Consider the following 19,183-nt stretch of genomic DNA (forward strand, 5'->3'; position numbering starts at 1 on the left):
GGTTATGCATTCCCAAAGATTACTTCATGCAAAAGTAATCAACGGCTGAGATTAGAAGATGGTTTTTAATGATTATTTTATCTTGTATAAACGGAAAAAAATTAATAGAATTTTGTTGTAACTCCATTCACCTTATTAGTTGCGAAATCATTAGCAAACACTTAAGTGAATTCTTTGTGTAAGGGAAAATAAATTGGGAAGTGAGTGAGAGTATTGAAAACCTAAAGTGATAGTGATTTTGATCTTCATTGCTGGAGTAGGCACATTACCGAACCAGGGTATACCTTGTGTCATTCACTTTCCACGTTGATTTATTGAGTGTGTCGATTCTGTGGTTGCTTGTGTCTTAAGAAACTCAAGTGGTTCGAGCTTTCATGAGCAAGATTCACAAACACCCAAAATATAGAGCTCAATAGATTTCAGAATATCAATTTCTTCCCAATTCTTCGATATTCTAACAGCGAAACGTCTTTATTTACGGATAGCGATCGGTCTCCTCACGCATAGTAAAATCGGGAAATGATGGGGTAGAAAATTGTGTATAAACAAATTACAAAACTCACACAATCTCTCCATTAAATTCTTCATAACGTATGGAATGGTAACGGTCGGGTCACCGCATTCTTGAAATAAAAGGATATAAATATCACTCATATTGTTTCAATCCTTTTCAGTATTCATATCCGTCTTAGGCACAAAACGTAGACCACGTAGCTTCACCTATTTTATATCTCAATCAGGCCATGACATTGATTCTTCTTGTGTACATACAACATCATTCATATTATCGAGAAAAAAAAATATACTTTGATTATACTAATACACGTAAATTAAAGTACAAAACTTCAACAAAATGATTAATTAATGGATAAAGTGTCATTGTAATATAAGGGTTTATTTAACAATAAACAGATAGTTGATGGTATAATTGTAATCGAGTTGAAACGTAGATTACGGGAGCATCGTTTGACTAAAAATTCAATGGATGCTGATGATAATTTGTCATAACTATATACTTTGGAGTAGTATAAAATTATTTTAATTGTCTATACAATTACATTAAAATAAATATTCGACTTTTAGTATGTTATATTTTTCTCTAAAATGGTATACATAGGGTACAAAGTACAAACGCATTCAAGATCTCCACGGGCCTGGCCGCACCACAAGGTCCAATTGCACCGGGTCCAGCCGCCACACCACCCGGTCCCGGCCCTGGTCCCTGATGAACACCTCTGCCACAGAGTTCAATATTTTGATGGATTGATTCCGATTCTAATTATGAACCATATTCATTGATAACAACATGATGTACAACCTCTAATTCGAAATCACAATTATTTTAGAAGCGTAAATTAACTTTGCCACGACTCAAAATAAAATAATTCGCATTCGGGGCCGCTGAACGTGATGATCATTTAATCATGATGAGGAAGAGGGCCAGGAATTCAACCAAAGATCTACTGGCTTTTCGATGTGGACAATGACGTGAGGAAATTCACAGTAGTCTTTTTTAATTATTAAAAACATGGATGGATTTTCATAATTTATTTTTATTTATTTATTTAACTAGTAGCGAGTAAAATTATCATATAAATCAAATAACGCAAAGTGTCACGTCGACATTATAGGGATTTGTATCATTAATACTAGTATGAAATCTAATTAAGAAAAAAAGCATGAGTTTCAAACAAATAAAAATTAAGACAATAAGCACAAAATTACAAGTTCTTTACTGAGATTGTTAATGTCAATGAGACCGAAAATCCTATCGTGGTTTATCAGTACACCATGCATAAGGATCTTGGCAACCTCACTGCGGAGGTCAGAGGTCACCTTGGAGGACGAGCCGTAAGACTTTTGTCGCAAGTGATCGCCGATTGCTTGCGCCGCCACCATAGCTTCGACGATACATAGCTCGGGGCTTCTGATTTTTGAAAGAGCTGTGATTTGCTCTTCTACATTAAGTTTCTAATTCGAATTTTTTTTTCTTAGGAAAAGGGTCTAATTGAAAAATATACAAGTTTAACATTTGATAATGTTTAAGTTTAACACTCAAATTTGTAAATTCATTGAACATTTTAGCATTTCATAAAAATAAAAATAAATTATACTAAATAGTCAATTGCAATTAATTAATTAAAAAAATAGTTAAAGTTTCAAATTTTTAGCAAAATAATTAAAGTTATATGGTTGGAATTTTTTTATTTATTTATACTATGATTAAAACTTTTGAAAAATTTATATACGTAATTGGTCACTTTCAAAAAATTAAATTCTTGGGTCATTTTTTGTTGTTAAACCTGATATTCGTACATTTTAGCTATTTTATTAATTTTAGATGAATTTTAGCTATTTTATAAACCTATAAATATTGTTTTTGTTGGTTTGCTAAGTGGTTAAGAAGCCCATGCTGTGAATTCATCCCCAAGGAACTCTCAGAAAAGTTAACCGTCGAAATTTGCCTGGAATGCCCTTTGAATAGTTCCCGCTTAGTTCCACATTTCAGTATTTAAAAATATGAAAAAATAGTGATAATTACAATTAATCCCGTAAAATAAAAAATAATTAGACTAAAAAAGAGAAATTATAATTAAATTTTTTAATGGTATCTAGTATAATTTAGTTAGTATTCTACACCACCTCTCAAATAGAGATAGTAGGTTCAATCCTCACTGGTAACAAAATTATCTTAAAAGAAAAATTATTCTTTGCAAATTTTCTGTGTTTATTTGTCAAAATTTTAGTTAGCATATATATATATATTAAAAAAAAAATGAGGTGTCTTCGTCTATAAAAATTCAAGTTTATCTATATAAGTCTATCCCGCTGGTCAAGTACCACATGTAGTTTATTAAATTCTTTCATAAATTTGTTATTTTATGTTATTAACTTTTATTCTATAACTATACTAATTTACCTTTTTTAAAAATTATTTAATTCTCTCTTTGTCATTAGGTAGTTACAACAATTTTTTCATAAATATAATAAAAATATAATATTTTTTAACGACAAATCAATACAAAGTAACACTTTGCACGAAGTTGCAACAGATTCAGATAACTATGTATCAGTGGGACAGATAACTATGTATCAGTGGGGACTAGTCAATATTCATGATATATTATATAAATACATGTGTGTGTAAACTGTCTATATATTGTCCGATTCACATCGACGCATCAGCTGGGCTATCTCCGAAATCACTATCACTTTTGACTTGTATTCGTCTCCGTTGTGAAGGGGTTGGTCATCGCACGAGACCCCGAAAACAACACTCTAAAGTTTATATTGATTCACATTCCAAAATAATACAAATACAAAAAAACTTTAAATAAAAAAGTCGCATATATAATAAACAAAATATATTTTGTAAGATTAAAAAAAAAAAAACCCAAGTCTCCCCTCAAGTCATCCCTACCCCACACCCATATTTATAACACCACGTCGATAAATATTTTATTAATGATATAAGAGCACTTATAATAGTTATATACTTTTACAAAACTACAAACTACCAGTTCTTCTTCCACTCAGAATTTGCCTTTGAAGCTTCCTTATTCTTACGTAGGAAGCTCACCTTTTAAAAGCAGCCATGTCACCAAAATATGAAATATAATCTCTCATTCTCACGTACATATTATATATATATATGGTGGATCGATCATTATATACTTGCTACTACTACTATCTATATATCAATTCTATCTATATATGTAATATAATGATCTTTAGTACTACCACAAAGTACACATCTCTAGATCTTATTAATAATAATAATAATAATAATAATATTAATTATAGCAATCAGTATCTGAACATGTCAAGCGGCTATCACCTCCACCACTCTCCGGACGACAGCTTTCCGGATTTTTCAATGCTCGACGATCTGTGGCTCGATGACGTGCCGGCGGGACCCAGTAGCAGTACTCTTCCGGTGGAGGATGATCATGATCACTCCACCAGCCACGTGATCGGAGGATCTACAAATGCCGAGAGTACGTAATATTAATATGAATCATGATTAATGAATTGTCCTATATGTATGTGTTTGTTCATGGACGAGCCAGAATTTTTATTAATTAGGAGTGCTTATTTTTAAAAAAAAAAAATTCAAAATAGAAGCGGAGCAAAATTTTGTAACTAAATTTTTGAAGATTAAAATGAGAATAGGTGTATTCACATTCAACTCCATTGCGAATCTTTTTTCTTATTTATTTATGTAATTGGATTTTTTTTTAATAAAAAATTATTAGGTAATTAGCTGAAACACTACTTAGTTCAGCTCCTGATCAGTCTTGCCTGTGTGTGTAGTGTAATGATAATTTGTTATATGATTTTTTTTTTTTTTTATAGGAGAAGGGAATGAGAGCGGTAATGATAATATTGGCGGGGCCCGGGGAAGAGACGGAAAGGAGAGAGTGGCGTTCAAGACTCAGTCGGAGGTTGAAATACTCGACGACGGCTTCAAGTGGAGGAAGTACGGCAAGAAGATGGTCAAGAATAGCCCTAATCCCAGGTCGGTCAACTAAGCACTCCAACCGTTGACCTACCTAATCCTATAATATTACCTAATTTAATATACGTTTGATTGCAAATGTAGGAACTATTATCGGTGCTCGATTGAGGGGTGTCCGGTGAAGAAGAGGGTGGAGAGAGACAGAGAGGATCCGAGATTCGTCATCACCACTTACGAGGGAATCCATAACCACCAGAGCTCTAGTTTTCATTAACTAACTCATCTCTCAACTCTCTGGTCAGGTCAACGGGTCAGCGCTCTCGGTTCTCTTTGTATGAACAGAATCATATATAGGGGACCAAGTGCTAATATAATCCGGCCAGAGTATATTTCGATTCTGATCTCAGTTACTTGTAGGATAACTAAGAGACGGTGGCTATATTTTGTTATCTCCGTTTATTTTATTTACAGTTGATTATGATGTATTTTCATGAAATCAGATCACCAGGGGATTTTTCTTATCCTTGCTGCTATTTTTTTTTTTGGGGTCACATAATTGACTGGGGCTATGTTTCTGAGAAGTAGCGCAACAAAAGTAACCATGAATATGGTACCTTGTTTGACAAGAAAGGTATTTTGATTATTCTTCTTATTATTACCATTTTTAGTGCTATAATTCATGTATAATATATGCATCTTTCATGATTGGATCAGAGTCAGAGTCAGTGACCCAATGAAGATTGGGTCAGAGTCAGAGTCAGAGTCAGTTTTATTTGTGTCACATCACGTGGGTCTATAAATTGGGATACAAGTTTCTGCGCAGGTGCAAAAGGAAAGTCTCGTACTTAACAAGTATTTGAAATTTAATCCCCGAGTTCGTTTACCAGTTTACACTACAAAAGTCCTTTATTGGATACATACCTATAAATCCAAATAAATACTATAGAGCCTCTTGACTTTGACTTCCCCTGATTGCCGGCAGATTAGATGTGTGCGCGACAAGTCACCAAATTCAACTGATGACTTGCTAAACAAGCCCAAGGCATGAGTGTATTTTCACCAACCAATCGACAAAGCAAACAAAATCTCACTTTTACATCGTGTAATTTTTACAAATATGATATGTTTTCACTGCGCAAACAAATTTCTATACACACCAGAGCAAACCCTCAAAACTGCGAGCTAAGCTTAGCTGCTAAGCACGAATAAAACATCGGGGTTTCGATCCCGCGAAGCTCCACGCATGTTTGACGATACGCTCCACAAGATATCCCGCGGGAGCGACCCAGCGAATCCCAGCCGGGACGGTCCCACTATCGATTTCGATTTCGAGGCAAACCCAGCCGCGGTGGTTCTGGCCAGGCCACTCGAAAGAAGCCACCGGGCCCCGGATTGGTGCTGCGCCGAGGAACCCCAGAGCTTCTCATCATCGGGGGAAGATAATCTCACGCCGGCTAAGTGGGCCCCAATGGCCCGATACCGAGCCTCCTCGGCTCGCTGCACTTGGATCAGAAGCAGCATTGGAGAGCCCACGGGCTCGTGGTTTCTGAGTGGGTTCAGAAGCTGCACCAAATGGGAAATCGTGAGCTCGTTTCCCATCGCCCAATGGTCGATCAGGATCTTCGACAGAGTGTCACTGGAGTTTCCAGCTTCTAGACTCAGCCACTCGTCTAGGGTCATCGAGAGGCTAACTAAGTCGGTGATGGCTTCGCTCGTGCTTTCGGATCGAGGGAATATGCAAGAAGGAGACTCTTCGGACGACATTTGAGACTGTATTTTCAAGCCTTCCAGAAAAAGGCTCTCGACCTTGTTCACGACCAAGGGAGAGAGGTCTTTTAAGGATGAACATTCCAAAGGTGCTCCGTCAACAAGATAATAATCTGATTCCGGGTCGTTGATCGCTTTCCTGTGAGAGAATTAGGAAAAAAAAACCTCATTTTTAATGCATATTGATATATGAAATGAAAATAACATAGTCAAATAGGGTTTTAAAAAAAAAAATCACAGACCTGAGGTCCGAAGCCGAATCTCGAGCTACTGTGTTGGATGCTACTTGTTTGATGGTCCTTCCCGTGATATCCTCTAACGGAACCAGTTTATTGATTTTTTCGTATAGAGATTCAGCTCCAACTAGTGCCAAATTTTGTACAATTTCCATGACATCGAATCCCATTTTCGCCGGAAGAACAGCTGGATTGGAGACTTGTATGATTAAGTTCCCGCCATTTTTAGCATTCCCGAAGAGTGAAGGATTCATGGACCTCAAAAAGCCTCCGTTCTTCATTTCAACAAAGGAACCAAAGCCTTCTTCGAGTGGAGGTCGCGGGCGTATCTCGTCCGGTGGAAACTCAATCGGACTTCCGAATCCACCCGAATTAGAACGCGGAGAGCGTCCAAAATCGTTCTCGTTCAAGCCCCACTCTCGCATCAGAGCTTCGGTTTCCAAGTCTTCGAGAATCTTGGCATTCCTTCTCGTTAATAATCCACCACCGACCCTTTTGTGTTCCTCTTCAGAGTCGTAAATAACCAGAGACAGCTCCGATTCTTCGACGAGCCAAGGCGATTTTGTTTGAGGAATACGAGACTCCTCATGCTTTGCATCGAAATCGAAAGCAAACTGACCGGATGCTAGAGCCTCTTCTTCGAACTCTCTCAAGAGACGCTCTCTTGGAGACTCTGGATCACGATCGGAACTTGCACGGAACGATCCGCTACCTAGTCCCAGCATTTTAAAGAAATCACTTGCAACACTTTCAGCAACAGCGTCCAAGCTCAGAGACCGCATAGCTGACCTGCTTCTCTTGTACTTCGCTTTGGCATCCACGGGTGTCTTTGGCTCAACACACTCATTTGAACCTATCGGAGACTTCGAGTCCATCGACTCTGAATTCCGGCTATTGAAAACTGAGTCCGTTTCTTCAATGGTCAATCCTTTTGTGGAGTTCTCCATTTCACCTTTCAGAACAATCATTACACCCTCAGATTTGCTATCAAAATCTACTCTATCACCTTTGCTTATTTCATCCACATCAATTCTCTCAATCGCAGCTTGGTCTAATTTCAAGTGTTCATTTTCAGATGTTTCAGTGCCCATTTCAGTAATGCTAAGCTCTGTAATGTCCCAATCATACCCATCAATTTCTTCGGCAGAAATGAAGCCGAGATCAAGCTTCGCCTTGTGCTCCTCTGGTTGTCGAGAATCCGTCTCATCAGAAATGCGCAAACTTCCCTCATCGAGTTTCTGATACAGACAATTTATGGAGCTCGAAAGCTCCAACCCGGTTCTCAGCAGTACTTCGCGGCAAAGCTTTACATCAAGAGACCCGCGTAACAAACCAGACCCGTAATTCAAAGTTCCGGTTACACCATTACCGTTTTCCGGGGAAGATCGGTTGCTTTTCACCGTGTTAAGCAGCTCGGGAAATTCAGAAAAACTATTCGAGCCGGGTAATTTGTCACGCATGACCCAGAACCCAAAACTAACGTTAAGACTAGCGCCTTTAGCTTTCCCCGAAAGGTTAAAGCTCGTGTTCCATTGGCCTCGGCTCTTTTCCCCTTCTAACTCCTCCAAAGAACGGGGCAAGAAGCTTGTGAGATCGACCCATTGCTTCCCGATATCCAGACCCGGAGCTTCGACCACGGACGGGTAAACAAGGAAATGCTTCGACTCGTATTTCACCGGATGGTTGGGACCGCCGTTGCTACCGTAAACCGAGCACCGGGTGATCAAAGTCTCCTCGAATTCGACCACGCCATGGGAGACCTTCGACGAGGAGGTCTGAACCACCTCGTTCTTCCTCTTCCATCGAACACAGAGACTCAGGTCCTCGAAATTCCCGGGAAGTCCTTCAATCGAATGGGCGTGAAGGTAAAACCGACAGTGGAACTTCTTGTCCCCAATGTGAGCGAGAGCCTTCAGTGGCTTCTTCCAATTCCACGCCAAAGACGATTTCTTGTCCTTGTGCAACGAATCTGCTCTAGATATTCTCTGGTTCAGACTCGATTTGGACTCTGATAATCGGACTCTTCCGGTGGATTTAGACCTAGCGTTGCTTGAAGGGCTTTTGTGCAAGTACAGCGCTTTGCTTATTTCCTCAATGTCTCGCAACAACTGTCCGTTATTGGAATCACCGTCTGTGTTGTTACTATTTCTGTACTCCAACTTGTGCAACATGATCTCAACGATCCAATGACTGGTCTTTGCCTAGCGTAAATCACAAAACTTGCATACACAATACGAACAAAGAAAATACAATTCATATATCAATACACTAAGCGTACACAACAAGACTGATTGTGATCGATCATCATACGGAAAAAGAATGCACTAAAAAGATTAACAGAACTAAATAAAGAAAGAACAAATAATCAAGAAATTATTGCAATACTAACCTGTGCTTTCGTGTGATCAAGCGCCACAACTGAGTAAAAGAGAATGCAAGACTGGAATAGAAAGAATATAAAGAAAAGAGAAAGAGAGAATCAAGCCCAGGCTTTGGGTTGGTGATTTCACTACACGAATCACGGAATAAACTTTGTTTTCTCTTTATTCATTCCCGGAATATCATCAAATCACGGACCAAACGCGAATGAAATATAATTGCTGTCTTTATTTTCTTTTAATTTTTTTAATGTTTTTTTTTTTTGTCAGTACCTGGAAAATGCAGCAGAGTGGGTAATTGTCAAAGTTATTCGTATGACTCTGATCACCACGCCGTTTACATACAACGGGTGATAATATTGTGCGCTCAACTCCACCGTAACAAACAAAGGAACAACCACGTGTCGTCTTTTTGAGCTGGTCTCTCAAATCACTACTACAGGCCCAAAACCAAGCCCAAGCCCAAGCCAAACACTACACCTTATCGTCCTTATCGTCACTATCACACTGACGAGATAAATCTTACGCGCGCATTTCTCTCTCAGAAGACTCGGAGAAAACTGGGGTTCGTGAAATCTGATCGAAGCTCGAGAACGAAGACGAAAATGGCGGGGATTTTGAAAGTTCCGTACGACGCGACGGTGAGGCTATCACTGGCTTCGCTAGAGCGGAATCTGCTTCCCGACGCGGTCATCAGGAGGCTGACGCGCTTGCTCTTGACAAGTCGTCTTCGCTCCAGTTACAAGCCTTCGTCGGAGCTCCAAATCGCCGATCTCCTCCGATTCGTACAATGTATCTCTCTCTCTCTCTCTCTCCGTTTCTTCTGACGGATGTTTTTGTGGTGTTATTAGTGTTAAGCCGTTTTTTGGATTAACACTTACGGACACGTGACGTGAGCGGACTTGGCCACGTGTCTTCGAATCTGTGAGATTAGTTATGGAATATTCCTCTTATTAAGTGAAGAATTTGAGAATTGATTTCTCAAGATCTTGGACACTCTTGTAGAGGGAATATAATTTGGCTTGGAGCCTTGGGTTTAGATAGAGAGTAAGCTTCTCTTCTCCCACTCTAAAGAGAATGGAAGTAGATTGTTCCTCTTTTTTGTGTGAAAAGTGGCTTTGATCCTCTTTGTTCTTGATTTCGGTCTCAAAGGTGTTTTTAGAGAGAGAAATAGCTGATTAGAGAATTTTGTATATTCTAGTTAGAGAGAGAAAAAGCCAGCCCTTGACATGAGTTTGTCTTGGGTATTTATAGTGAGGAGGTGAATGTTGGGATCGGGGTAGTCGTCATTTGGCTGTTATTGGAGGGACGGTCCTGTTTGGGAGGGGACGGACGAGATCTACCGAAGGGTCAGGAGGTGTCATACGTCTTGCCAGAGGGTGACGAGACTTGGCGCGTCCTGCTAGGCGGTAGGGAGGCTTGACCCGTCCTGCCAGGGGTGATGAGACGTGACGTGTCCTGCTTGGTCGGGTAGCCTGCCTCGTCCTGTCAGGTGGCTCGCCCCGTCCTGCCAGGGGAGCTCGTCTCGTCCTGCCAGGGGGGACGAGACATGACGTGTCCGGCTTGGCGGTCGGGTGGCTTGTCAGAGACTCCCTCGTCTCGTGGCTCGTCGTCTCGCCGATTGCGTCTCTCCTGTTTATATTTTACGTGTCAGGCTTATCCGTCTCGCCGGGCGATCGGTCGGGGACGCCGTCTCGTGGCCTCACCGAGCGGCCCGTCGGAGACTCCCGCGTCTCGCGGCCACCGCCTCGCCGAGTACGTCTCTCTTGTCCGTCTCGTGGCATGTCTCCTCGCCGAGTACGTCTATCGCCGAGTGGTCTGTCGGAGACCCACGCGTCTCGTGGCTCAGCGCTTCGTTGAGTACGTCTTTCCTGTCCGTCTCGTGGCCTGTCGCCCCGCCAAATATGTCTTTCTTGTCCGTCTCGTGGCGTGTCGCCTCGCCGAGTACGTCTATCCTATCCGTCTCGTGGCGCATCGCCTCGCCGAGTACGTCTATCCTGTCCGTCTCGTGGCGTGTCGCCTCGCCGAGTACGTCTTTCCTGTTCGTCTCGTGGCGTGTCGCCTCGCCGAGTACGTATTTCCTGTCCGTCTCGTGGCGTGTCGCCTCGCCGAGTACGTCTATCATGTCCGTCTCGTAGCTCGTCGCCTCGCCGCATAGTCCATCGGAGACTCGCCCGTCTCGTGGCACGTCGTCTCGCCGAGTGGTCCGTCGGGGACGCTATCTCGTGGCTCTTTGTTCGGGGCTCGTCGACTTCGAACTCCCGGTTTCGTGCTTCGAGGATGCTCATTGACTTTGAACTCGCGACCGACACGGGTCTTCGCGGTGGTCGTGCTCGCCGACCACGTCTTCGCGGTGCTCGCCGACCACGTCTTCGCGGTGGTCTCCGACCGCGTCGTTGCGGTGCTCGCCGGCACGGGTCTTCGCTCGGTTCTCCGGACCGGCCTTCGCGGTGGTCTGCGACCACGTCTTTGCGGTGCTAGCCGGCATGGGTCTTCGCTCGGCTCTCCGGACCGGTCTTCGCGGTGGTCTCCAACCACGTCTTCACGGTGCTCGCCGACCACGTCTTTGCGGTGGTCTCCGACCGTGTCTTTGCGGTGGTCTCCTACCACGTCTTCACGGTGCTCGCCAACCACATCTTCGCGGTGGTCTCCGACCTGTCGGTGGTGTCCGACCGTATCTTTGCGGTGGTCTCCGACCGCGTCTTCACGGTGCTCGCCGACCACATCTTCGCGGTGGTCTCCGACCAATCTTTGCCGTGTTCGCCAATCCCGTCTTCGCGGTGGTCTCCGACCTGTCTTCGCGGTGGTATCCGACCGCGTCTTCGCGGTGCTCGCCGACCACATCTTCGCGGTGGTCTCCGACCGCTCTCTACCGTGCTCGCCGACCACGTCTTCGCGGTGCTCTCCGACCGGTCTTCGCTCGGCTCTCCGGACCGGTCTTCGCGGTGGTCTCTGACCACGTCTTCGCGGTGCTCGTCGGCACGGGTCTTTGCTCGGCTCTCCGGACCGGTCTTCGCGGAGGCTCGTCGACTTCGGACTCACGTCGGTTCACCGGCCACGGACTCGCGGTGGCTGGCCGGCCCACATGTGCTTCGCGATGGTTCGTCGGGACGGAGCTTCGCGGGGCTCGCCGGCCCGGAGGTAGGTGGCGCTTAGTCTCCGGCTCCCGGAGTCGCCGACATGAGGGTCGCCGGAACGTGGTCGGATTCTTGGTGCGGATTCGCCATGGCGCGGTGGCTCGCGGTGTCGACGACGGCTTGTTGTGGCTTTGCTCACGAGTGGGTGTTGAAGAATATTTTATTCTTCTTTTCTTTTTTTCTTCATGGCTGCTGTGTGTGTTGTGCTCTTTGCTGAACTCTGTGTGTTGTGCTCTTGGCTGGAGAGACTTTGAGAGTATTTTTCTCTTTTGCTTTATTTTTGTCTGGTGGTCGTGGGAATGACTCCATGGAGGGCAAGCCAGATTTTTCTTTGCCATTTTCTTTGGCTGGATGTAAGAGTGAATGGGAGAGAATGTCATATTTTATTGTTCTTCTTTATTTTTGTGGCTGCTAGAGCCAATGGGAGAGAGAAAGGGAAAAGTCTTCTTTTTTGGATTTTTTTGTGGCCATCTCCATTTGTTTTCCCCCCGTCCCCTCATCCAATCTTTTCTTTTCCTCTTTATATGTCACGGCCAATCTCAATGAGAAAGATAGGTCAAGCAGGTTTAGGGTTTTGTTTTTTTTTAATTTTGTCAATGGCCCATGCCCATTTGTTTTTGTGGGCTAGAGAAAATCTGACCCAACATTAACCCCCCAGTTTCTCGTGCGACTTGTCGTGCGAGAAATTTAATTGCTCTGGGGAGTCTTTTATTTGTCCTTTTTCTTCAATGGCCATTGTGTGTGCTCTTCTACACTGCGAATGATCTGAACTTGAGCTTTTTGTGGCCGTGCTCATCTGGATCGTGAAGGATCTAACTTTGAGCTTCTTGAAGCAGTGCTCAATGGATCGCGAATGATCTAACTTCATGTTTTTCTTTTCTTGTTGAGTTTTCTCCGAATCGTTGGAGCTGATATGATATGAGCCGCATTTGGTTGGAAAGGAAGATCGAACTCGACTGTGACCCAATTTTTCTGACGACTGATGAAGTGTACTTTGAGTAGTTCAACAACCCGAACCTCTTATAGCTCAAGTTAGTCACCCTTTTGGCTAAGCTCGCTAGTACCTCCTTGGCTGGGGCTTCGCCTTTCTTTGGATTGTCCCGTGCAACTTTGGGTACGGGATGTTACGTTACTTGGTGATGATTTCACCCAAGTCACTTGAAGTTGGGGATCAAGTAGTGAGAGCTAAGCTTCCTATTTCCTTTTGAGAATTAGGACTTCACCTATCTCGGTGCTTCATTGTGCATCGTGAGATGTCTTTTGGATCTCGCCGGATTTCGATTCTCTCTGGCGTTCTTTCGGGCCTTCGCCTCTCCAGCTTTGTGAGATGTCCTTCGGCTTTCGTTGGAGTTTGACTATCTCTTTAGCGTTCTTTTGAGCCTTGGGCTCTCCCGCGTTGTGAGATGTCATTCGACTATCGCCAGGCATTGACTGTCTCTATCGCGTTCTTTTGGGCATTAGCCTCTCTCGCGTCCTGAGATGTCTTTCGGCTTTTGCCGGATTTTGACTGTCTCTATGGCGTCCTTTCAGGCCTTGGCCTCTCCCGCCTTGTGAGATGTCCTTCAGCTTTCGCCGGATTTTGACTGTCTCTCTAGCGTTCTTTTGAGCCTTGAGCTCTCCCGCATTGTGAGATGTCATTCGGCTTTCGCCATGCATTGACTGTCTCTCTCGCGTTCTTTTGGGCCTTAGCCTCTCTCGCATCCTGAGATGTCTTTCGGCTTTCGCCGGATTTTGACTGTCTCTATGGCGTTCTTTCGGGCCTTGGCCTCTCTCGCCATGTGAGATGTCCTTCGGCTTTCGCCGGATTTTGAGTTGGTATGAAAGCTGTTTTTTATGTCTCGCTTGCATCGTGTCGATGCTTATTTGGCGAGTATGGGATTTTTATTATGGAGTGTCACTGTTATCCCTTTAGCTCTTCTTTTAGTCTTTTGTCTTGGTAAGGATTTCGTCGCTGAAAGTTCCTTATTGTGTCACGTGAATGTCTTAGAGCTTTTAGGTGGGGGTTCCTTGTCCTGTCGAGAGTTTCGCCATCACTTCGCAAGATTTCTCGTGTCTCCAAGAGGTGGTCGAGCATTCAGGCGATATACCTTGCACTCGTGGCTCGCTGCCAAGCGTTCATCGTGGTGTGGTGTTTCGCGGTGCTCACGCCGACAAAGTACTCGTCGTGGCTTTCCAGCAAAGGGCTCGCTTTGTGGTGACGCCCCAGGAAATTCGTGGTGCCTCTAAGAACTGGTCGTGGCTCGCCGGTCACCTGCTTTGCGATGGCACCTTCGGACACCCGACTAAGCGGTTTGACATCTGGTGGAGACCTCATTGCCCTAAGTGGAATTTTATTAGATTTTTGTTGAAGTTTTTCTCACGGAGGAAAAAAAAAATAGTTGCTGGTGGAGAGCCCGTGGTTGTTCTCGGGGAGCCCTCCTTCTAGCGCCAAAATGTTAAGCCGTTTTTTGGATTAACACTTACGGACACGTGACGTGAGCGGACTTGGCCACGTGTCTTCGAATCTGTGAGATTAGTTATGGAATATTCCTCTTATTAAGTGAAGAATTTGAGAATTGATTTCTCAAGATCTTGGACACTCTTGTAGAGGGAATATAATTTGGCTTGGAGCCTTGGGTTTAGATAGAGAGTAAGCTTCTCTTCTCCCACTCTAAAGAGAATGGAAGTAGATTGTTCCTCTTTTTTGTGTGAAAAGTGGCTTTGATCCTCTTTGTTCTTGATTTCGGTCTCAAAGGTGTTTTTAGAGAGAGAAATAGCTGATTAGAGAATTTTGTATATTCTAGTTAGAGAGAGAAAAAGCCAGCCCTTGACATGAGTTTGTCTTGGGTATTTATAGTGAGGAGGTGAATGTTGGGATCGGGGTAGTCTCGTCATTTGGCTGTTATTGGAGGGACGGTCCTGTTTGGGAGGGGACGGACGAGATCTACCGAAGGGTCAGGAGGTGTCATACGTCTTGCCAGAGGGTGACGAGACTTGGCGCGTCCTGCTAGGCGGTAGGGAGGCTTGACCCGTCCTGCCAGGGGTGATGAGACGTGACGTGTCCTGCTTGGTCGGGTAGCCTGCCTCGTCCTGTCAGGTGGCTCGCCCCGTCCTGCCAGGGGAGCTCGTCTCGTCCTGCCAGGGGGGACGAGACATGACGTGTCCGGCTTGGCGGTCGGGTGGCTTGTCAGAGACTCCCTCGTCTCGTGGCTCGTCGTCTCGCCGATTGCGTCTCTCCTGTTTATATTTTACGTGTCAGGCTTATCCGTCTCGCCGGGCGATCGGTCGGGGACGCCGTCTCGTGGCCTCACCGAGCGGCCCGTCGGAGACTCCCGCGTCTCGCGGCCACCGCCTCGCCGAGTACGTCTCTCTTGTCCGTCTCGTGGCATGTCTCCTCGCCGAGTACGTCTATCGCCGAGTGGTCTGTCGGAGACCCACGCGTCTCGTGGCTCAGCGCTTCGTTGAGTACGTCTTTCCTGTCCGTCTCGTGGCCTGTCGCCCCGCCAAATATGTCTTTCTTGTCCGTCTCGTGGCGTGTCGCCTCGCCGAGTACGTCTATCCTATCCGTCTCGTGGCGCATCGCCTCGCCGAGTACGTCTATCCTGTCCGTCTCGTGGCGTGTCGCCTCGCCGAGTACGTCTTTCCTGTTCGTCTCGTGGCGTGTCGCCTCGCCGAGTACGTATTTCCTGTCCGTCTCGTGGCGTGTCGCCTCGCCGAGTACGTCTATCATGTCCGTCTCGTAGCTCGTCGCCTCGCCGCATAGTCCATCGGAGACTCGCCCGTCTCGTGGCACGTCGTCTCGCCGAGTGGTCCGTCGGGGACGCTATCTCGTGGCTCTTTGTTCGGGGCTCGTCGACTTCGAACTCCCGGTTTCGTGCTTCGAGGATGCTCATTGACTTTGAACTCGCGACCGACACGGGTCTTCGCGGTGGTCGTGCTCGCCGACCACGTCTTCGCGGTGCTCGCCGACCACGTCTTCGCGGTGGTCTCCGACCGCGTCGTTGCGGTGCTCGCCGGCACGGGTCTTCGCTCGGTTCTCCGGACCGGCCTTCGCGGTGGTCTGCGACCACGTCTTTGCGGTGCTAGCCGGCATGGGTCTTCGCTCGGCTCTCCGGACCGGTCTTCGCGGTGGTCTCCAACCACGTCTTCACGGTGCTCGCCGACCACGTCTTTGCGGTGGTCTCCGACCGTGTCTTTGCGGTGGTCTCCTACCACGTCTTCACGGTGCTCGCCAACCACATCTTCGCGGTGGTCTCCGACCTGTCGGTGGTGTCCGACCGTATCTTTGCGGTGGTCTCCGACCGCGTCTTCACGGTGCTCGCCGACCACATCTTCGCGGTGGTCTCCGACCAATCTTTGCCGTGTTCGCCAATCCCGTCTTCGCGGTGGTCTCCGACCTGTCTTCGCGGTGGTATCCGACCGCGTCTTCGCGGTGCTCGCCGACCACATCTTCGCGGTGGTCTCCGACCGCTCTCTACCGTGCTCGCCGACCACGTCTTCGCGGTGCTCTCCGACCGGTCTTCGCTCGGCTCTCCGGACCGGTCTTCGCGGTGGTCTCTGACCACGTCTTCGCGGTGCTCGTCGGCACGGGTCTTTGCTCGGCTCTCCGGACCGGTCTTCGCGGAGGCTCGTCGACTTCGGACTCACGTCGGTTCACCGGCCACGGACTCGCGGTGGCTGGCCGGCCCACATGTGCTTCGCGATGGTTCGTCGGGACGGAGCTTCGCGGGGCTCGCCGGCCCGGAGGTAGGTGGCGCTTAGTCTCCGGCTCCCGGAGTCGCCGACATGAGGGTCGCCGGAACGTGGTCGGATTCTTGGTGCGGATTCGCCATGGCGCGGTGGCTCGCGGTGTCGACGACGGCTTGTTGTGGCTTTGCTCACGAGTGGGTGTTGAAGAATATTTTATTCTTCTTTTCTTTTTTTCTTCATGGCTGCTGTGTGTGTTGTGCTCTTTGCTGAACTCTGTGTGTTGTGCTCTTGGCTGGAGAGACTTTGAGAGTATTTTTCTCTTTTGCTTTATTTTTGTCTGGTGGTCGTGGGAATGACTCCATGGAGGGCAAGCCAGATTTTTCTTTGCCATTTTCTTTGGCTGGATGTAAGAGTGAATGGGAGAGAATGTCATATTTTATTGTTCTTCTTTATTTTTGTGGCTGCTAGAGCCAATGGGAGAGAGAAAGGGAAAAGTCTTCTTTTTTGGATTTTTTTGTGGCCATCTCCATTTGTTTTCCCCCCGTCCCCTCATCCAATCTTTTCTTTTCCTCTTTATATGTCACGGCCAATCTCAATGAGAAAGATAGGTCAAGCAGGTTTAGGGTTTTGTTTTTTTTTAATTTTGTCAATGGCCCATGCCCATTTGTTTTTGTGGGCTAGAGAAAATCTGACCCAACAATTAGCAGGCACGTAGTCAATTAATTTGTAAAGGAAACTTACATAATAAACCCTGTTGAAAAAATATGCTCAGATTAGTCCCTAAATTATGATTTCTGACTCCGGAGCTGCTTATATCGGTAATCTAATATTAGTTCTATGATGTATATGTTTGAGAAGAGACTGTGAAAAGCGGATGTGTATGTCGATTTTAATGAAATGGGAATTTGGTACTACACTGTAGAAAGCTCTTGTATTCCATTTTTTTATGCCAAAATTCTGAGTCTTGAGTCTTTGATCACAGCGCTGGTAGAGATGCCTATAGCGATAGAGACGGACCAGGCCAAAGCTCAGCATTATGAATTGCCTACGTCGTTCTTCAAGCTGGTGCTCGGAGAAAATCTGAAATACAGGTACTTACTTCTCTCCCATTTATTTCAGTTCGCCATTGCAAACTTTGTGTTTGTTATTCACTGGTTTCTTTTGGAAACTAGTACAGCTGTTGTTACTTCGACGACAAGTCGAGCACATTAGAGGACGCTGAGAAAGCGATGCTGGATCTGTACTGCGAGAGATCGCAGCTGAAGGACGGTCACAGTGTTCTTGATGTTGGGTGTGGTTGGGGTTCGCTCTCGGTGTACATTGCCCAGAAGTTCGGAAACTGCAAGGTCACTGGGATTTGCAATTCTACCACACAGAAAGCTCATATTGACGAGCGATGCCGGTCCGTTGTTTCTGCGTTTTAATCTTTCATTAAGCTCTTCCCAGACTGACTTGGAAAGAACCTCTTTACGCTGTTTTTCTAGGGATTTACAGCTAGAGAATGTGGAGATTATTGTTGCGGATATTACCACATTTGAAATGGAGGGGTCGTATGACAGGATATTATCGATCGAAATGTTCGAGGTAACAATTGCTCTGTGCTTTGTTGTTGTTGATGTAAAACAAATTGTCTTTACTGTTTGTTCGGAATCATAGCACATGAAGAACTATAAGAAACTTCTGAAGAAGATATCGGCGTGGATGAAAGAGGACGGACTTCTATTTGTTCATTATTTCTGCCATAAAACATTTGCTTATCATTTTGAGGTATATATTGCTGAATTATGCTTCACTCCCATGATCATAGAAAATGCTGTTTACAGATACAACACGGTCTATTGTTTACCAAATGTAGGATGAAAGTGAAGATGACTGGATTACTAGGTACTTCTTCACCGGAGGTACAATGCCTTCTTCAAATCTCCTACTGTATTTTCAGGTGATCTTTTCGCTTTTTGTATTTTTATGCGCTTTTGAATTTATTGTTTCCATTTCTTAATGGGAAACAACTTTTTCTCTCAGGACGATGTTTCCATTGTTAATCACTGGCTTGTGAACGGGAAGCATTATGCGCAAACAAGGTAAGGATGAAATCCAAATTTGTGAAAAAAAAACAATAATAATAATATTTATTGTGTAATATAGAAATCACTCAAATTCGAGACCTGTTGAATCTATCCCTGCAGCGAAGAGTGGCTCAAAAGAATGGATCGGAATTCGGCTTCTGTGAAACCAATCATGGAATCGACTTACGGAAAGGATTCGGCTGTGAAGTGGACTGTTTACTGGAGGACATTCTTCATCGCAGTCGCTGAGCTTTTCGGATACAGCAATGGTGAAGAGTGGATGGTTTCTCACTTCCTTTTCAAGAAGAAATGAGAGGCCTAGTTATTAAAGCCTCTGAAAATAAAAAGCTACCTCCTTTGTTGTTTGATGGGTTTTCTCAGTATATTGCTTTTGATTTATATTTGTCATCACTCTATTTCAAGTTCAACACATAAATAAAGTCCTCTATGTGGCAATAAAAAAAAAAGATTT

General features: G+C 45.2%; 3 protein-coding genes across 3 annotated transcripts; 2 read left to right on the plus strand and 1 right to left on the minus strand.

The window, feature by feature from the left end:
• The first annotated feature begins 3,639 nt into the window (after window positions 1-3,639).
• WRKY50 (WRKY DNA-binding protein 50) lies at window positions 3,640-5,345 on the plus strand. The gene is made up of 3 exons (XM_089621198.1): window positions 3,640-3,998; window positions 4,357-4,519; window positions 4,604-5,345. The coding sequence occupies exons 1-3, from the start codon at window positions 3,653-3,655 to the stop codon at window positions 4,731-4,733; spliced, it is 639 nt and encodes a 212-aa protein (XP_089477324.1). The 5' UTR covers window positions 3,640-3,652; the 3' UTR covers window positions 4,734-5,345.
• A 163-nt stretch (window positions 5,346-5,508) lies between these two features.
• Window positions 5,509-9,098, minus strand: LOC149391812 (light-independent protochlorophyllide reductase subunit). The gene is made up of 3 exons (XM_089621192.1): window positions 8,852-9,098; window positions 6,469-8,681; window positions 5,509-6,365 (listed from the first exon to the last, which is right to left on the minus strand). Exons 2-3 carry the CDS (start codon window positions 8,631-8,633, stop codon window positions 5,648-5,650), a joined length of 2,883 nt encoding a protein of 960 aa, XP_089477318.1. The 5' UTR covers window positions 8,634-8,681; window positions 8,852-9,098; the 3' UTR covers window positions 5,509-5,647.
• Window positions 9,099-9,329: 231 nt separating this feature from the next.
• On the plus strand, window positions 9,330-19,177 carry LOC149391813 (S-adenosyl-L-methionine-dependent methyltransferases superfamily protein). The gene is made up of 8 exons (XM_089621197.1): window positions 9,330-9,632; window positions 17,628-17,736; window positions 17,823-18,047; window positions 18,130-18,229; window positions 18,302-18,412; window positions 18,501-18,584; window positions 18,668-18,726; window positions 18,832-19,177. The coding sequence occupies exons 1-8, from the start codon at window positions 9,446-9,448 to the stop codon at window positions 19,022-19,024; spliced, it is 1,068 nt and encodes a 355-aa protein (XP_089477323.1). The 5' UTR covers window positions 9,330-9,445; the 3' UTR covers window positions 19,025-19,177.
• The last annotated feature ends 6 nt before the right edge of the window (window positions 19,178-19,183 follow it).

Source organism: Urtica dioica, chromosome 7 (genome assembly GCF_054948205.1).
Source record: "Urtica dioica subsp. dioica isolate 48M chromosome 7, U.dioica_male_clone48M_v1_H2, whole genome shotgun sequence".
NCBI classification, from domain to species: Eukaryota; Viridiplantae; Streptophyta; class Magnoliopsida; order Rosales; family Urticaceae; genus Urtica; species Urtica dioica.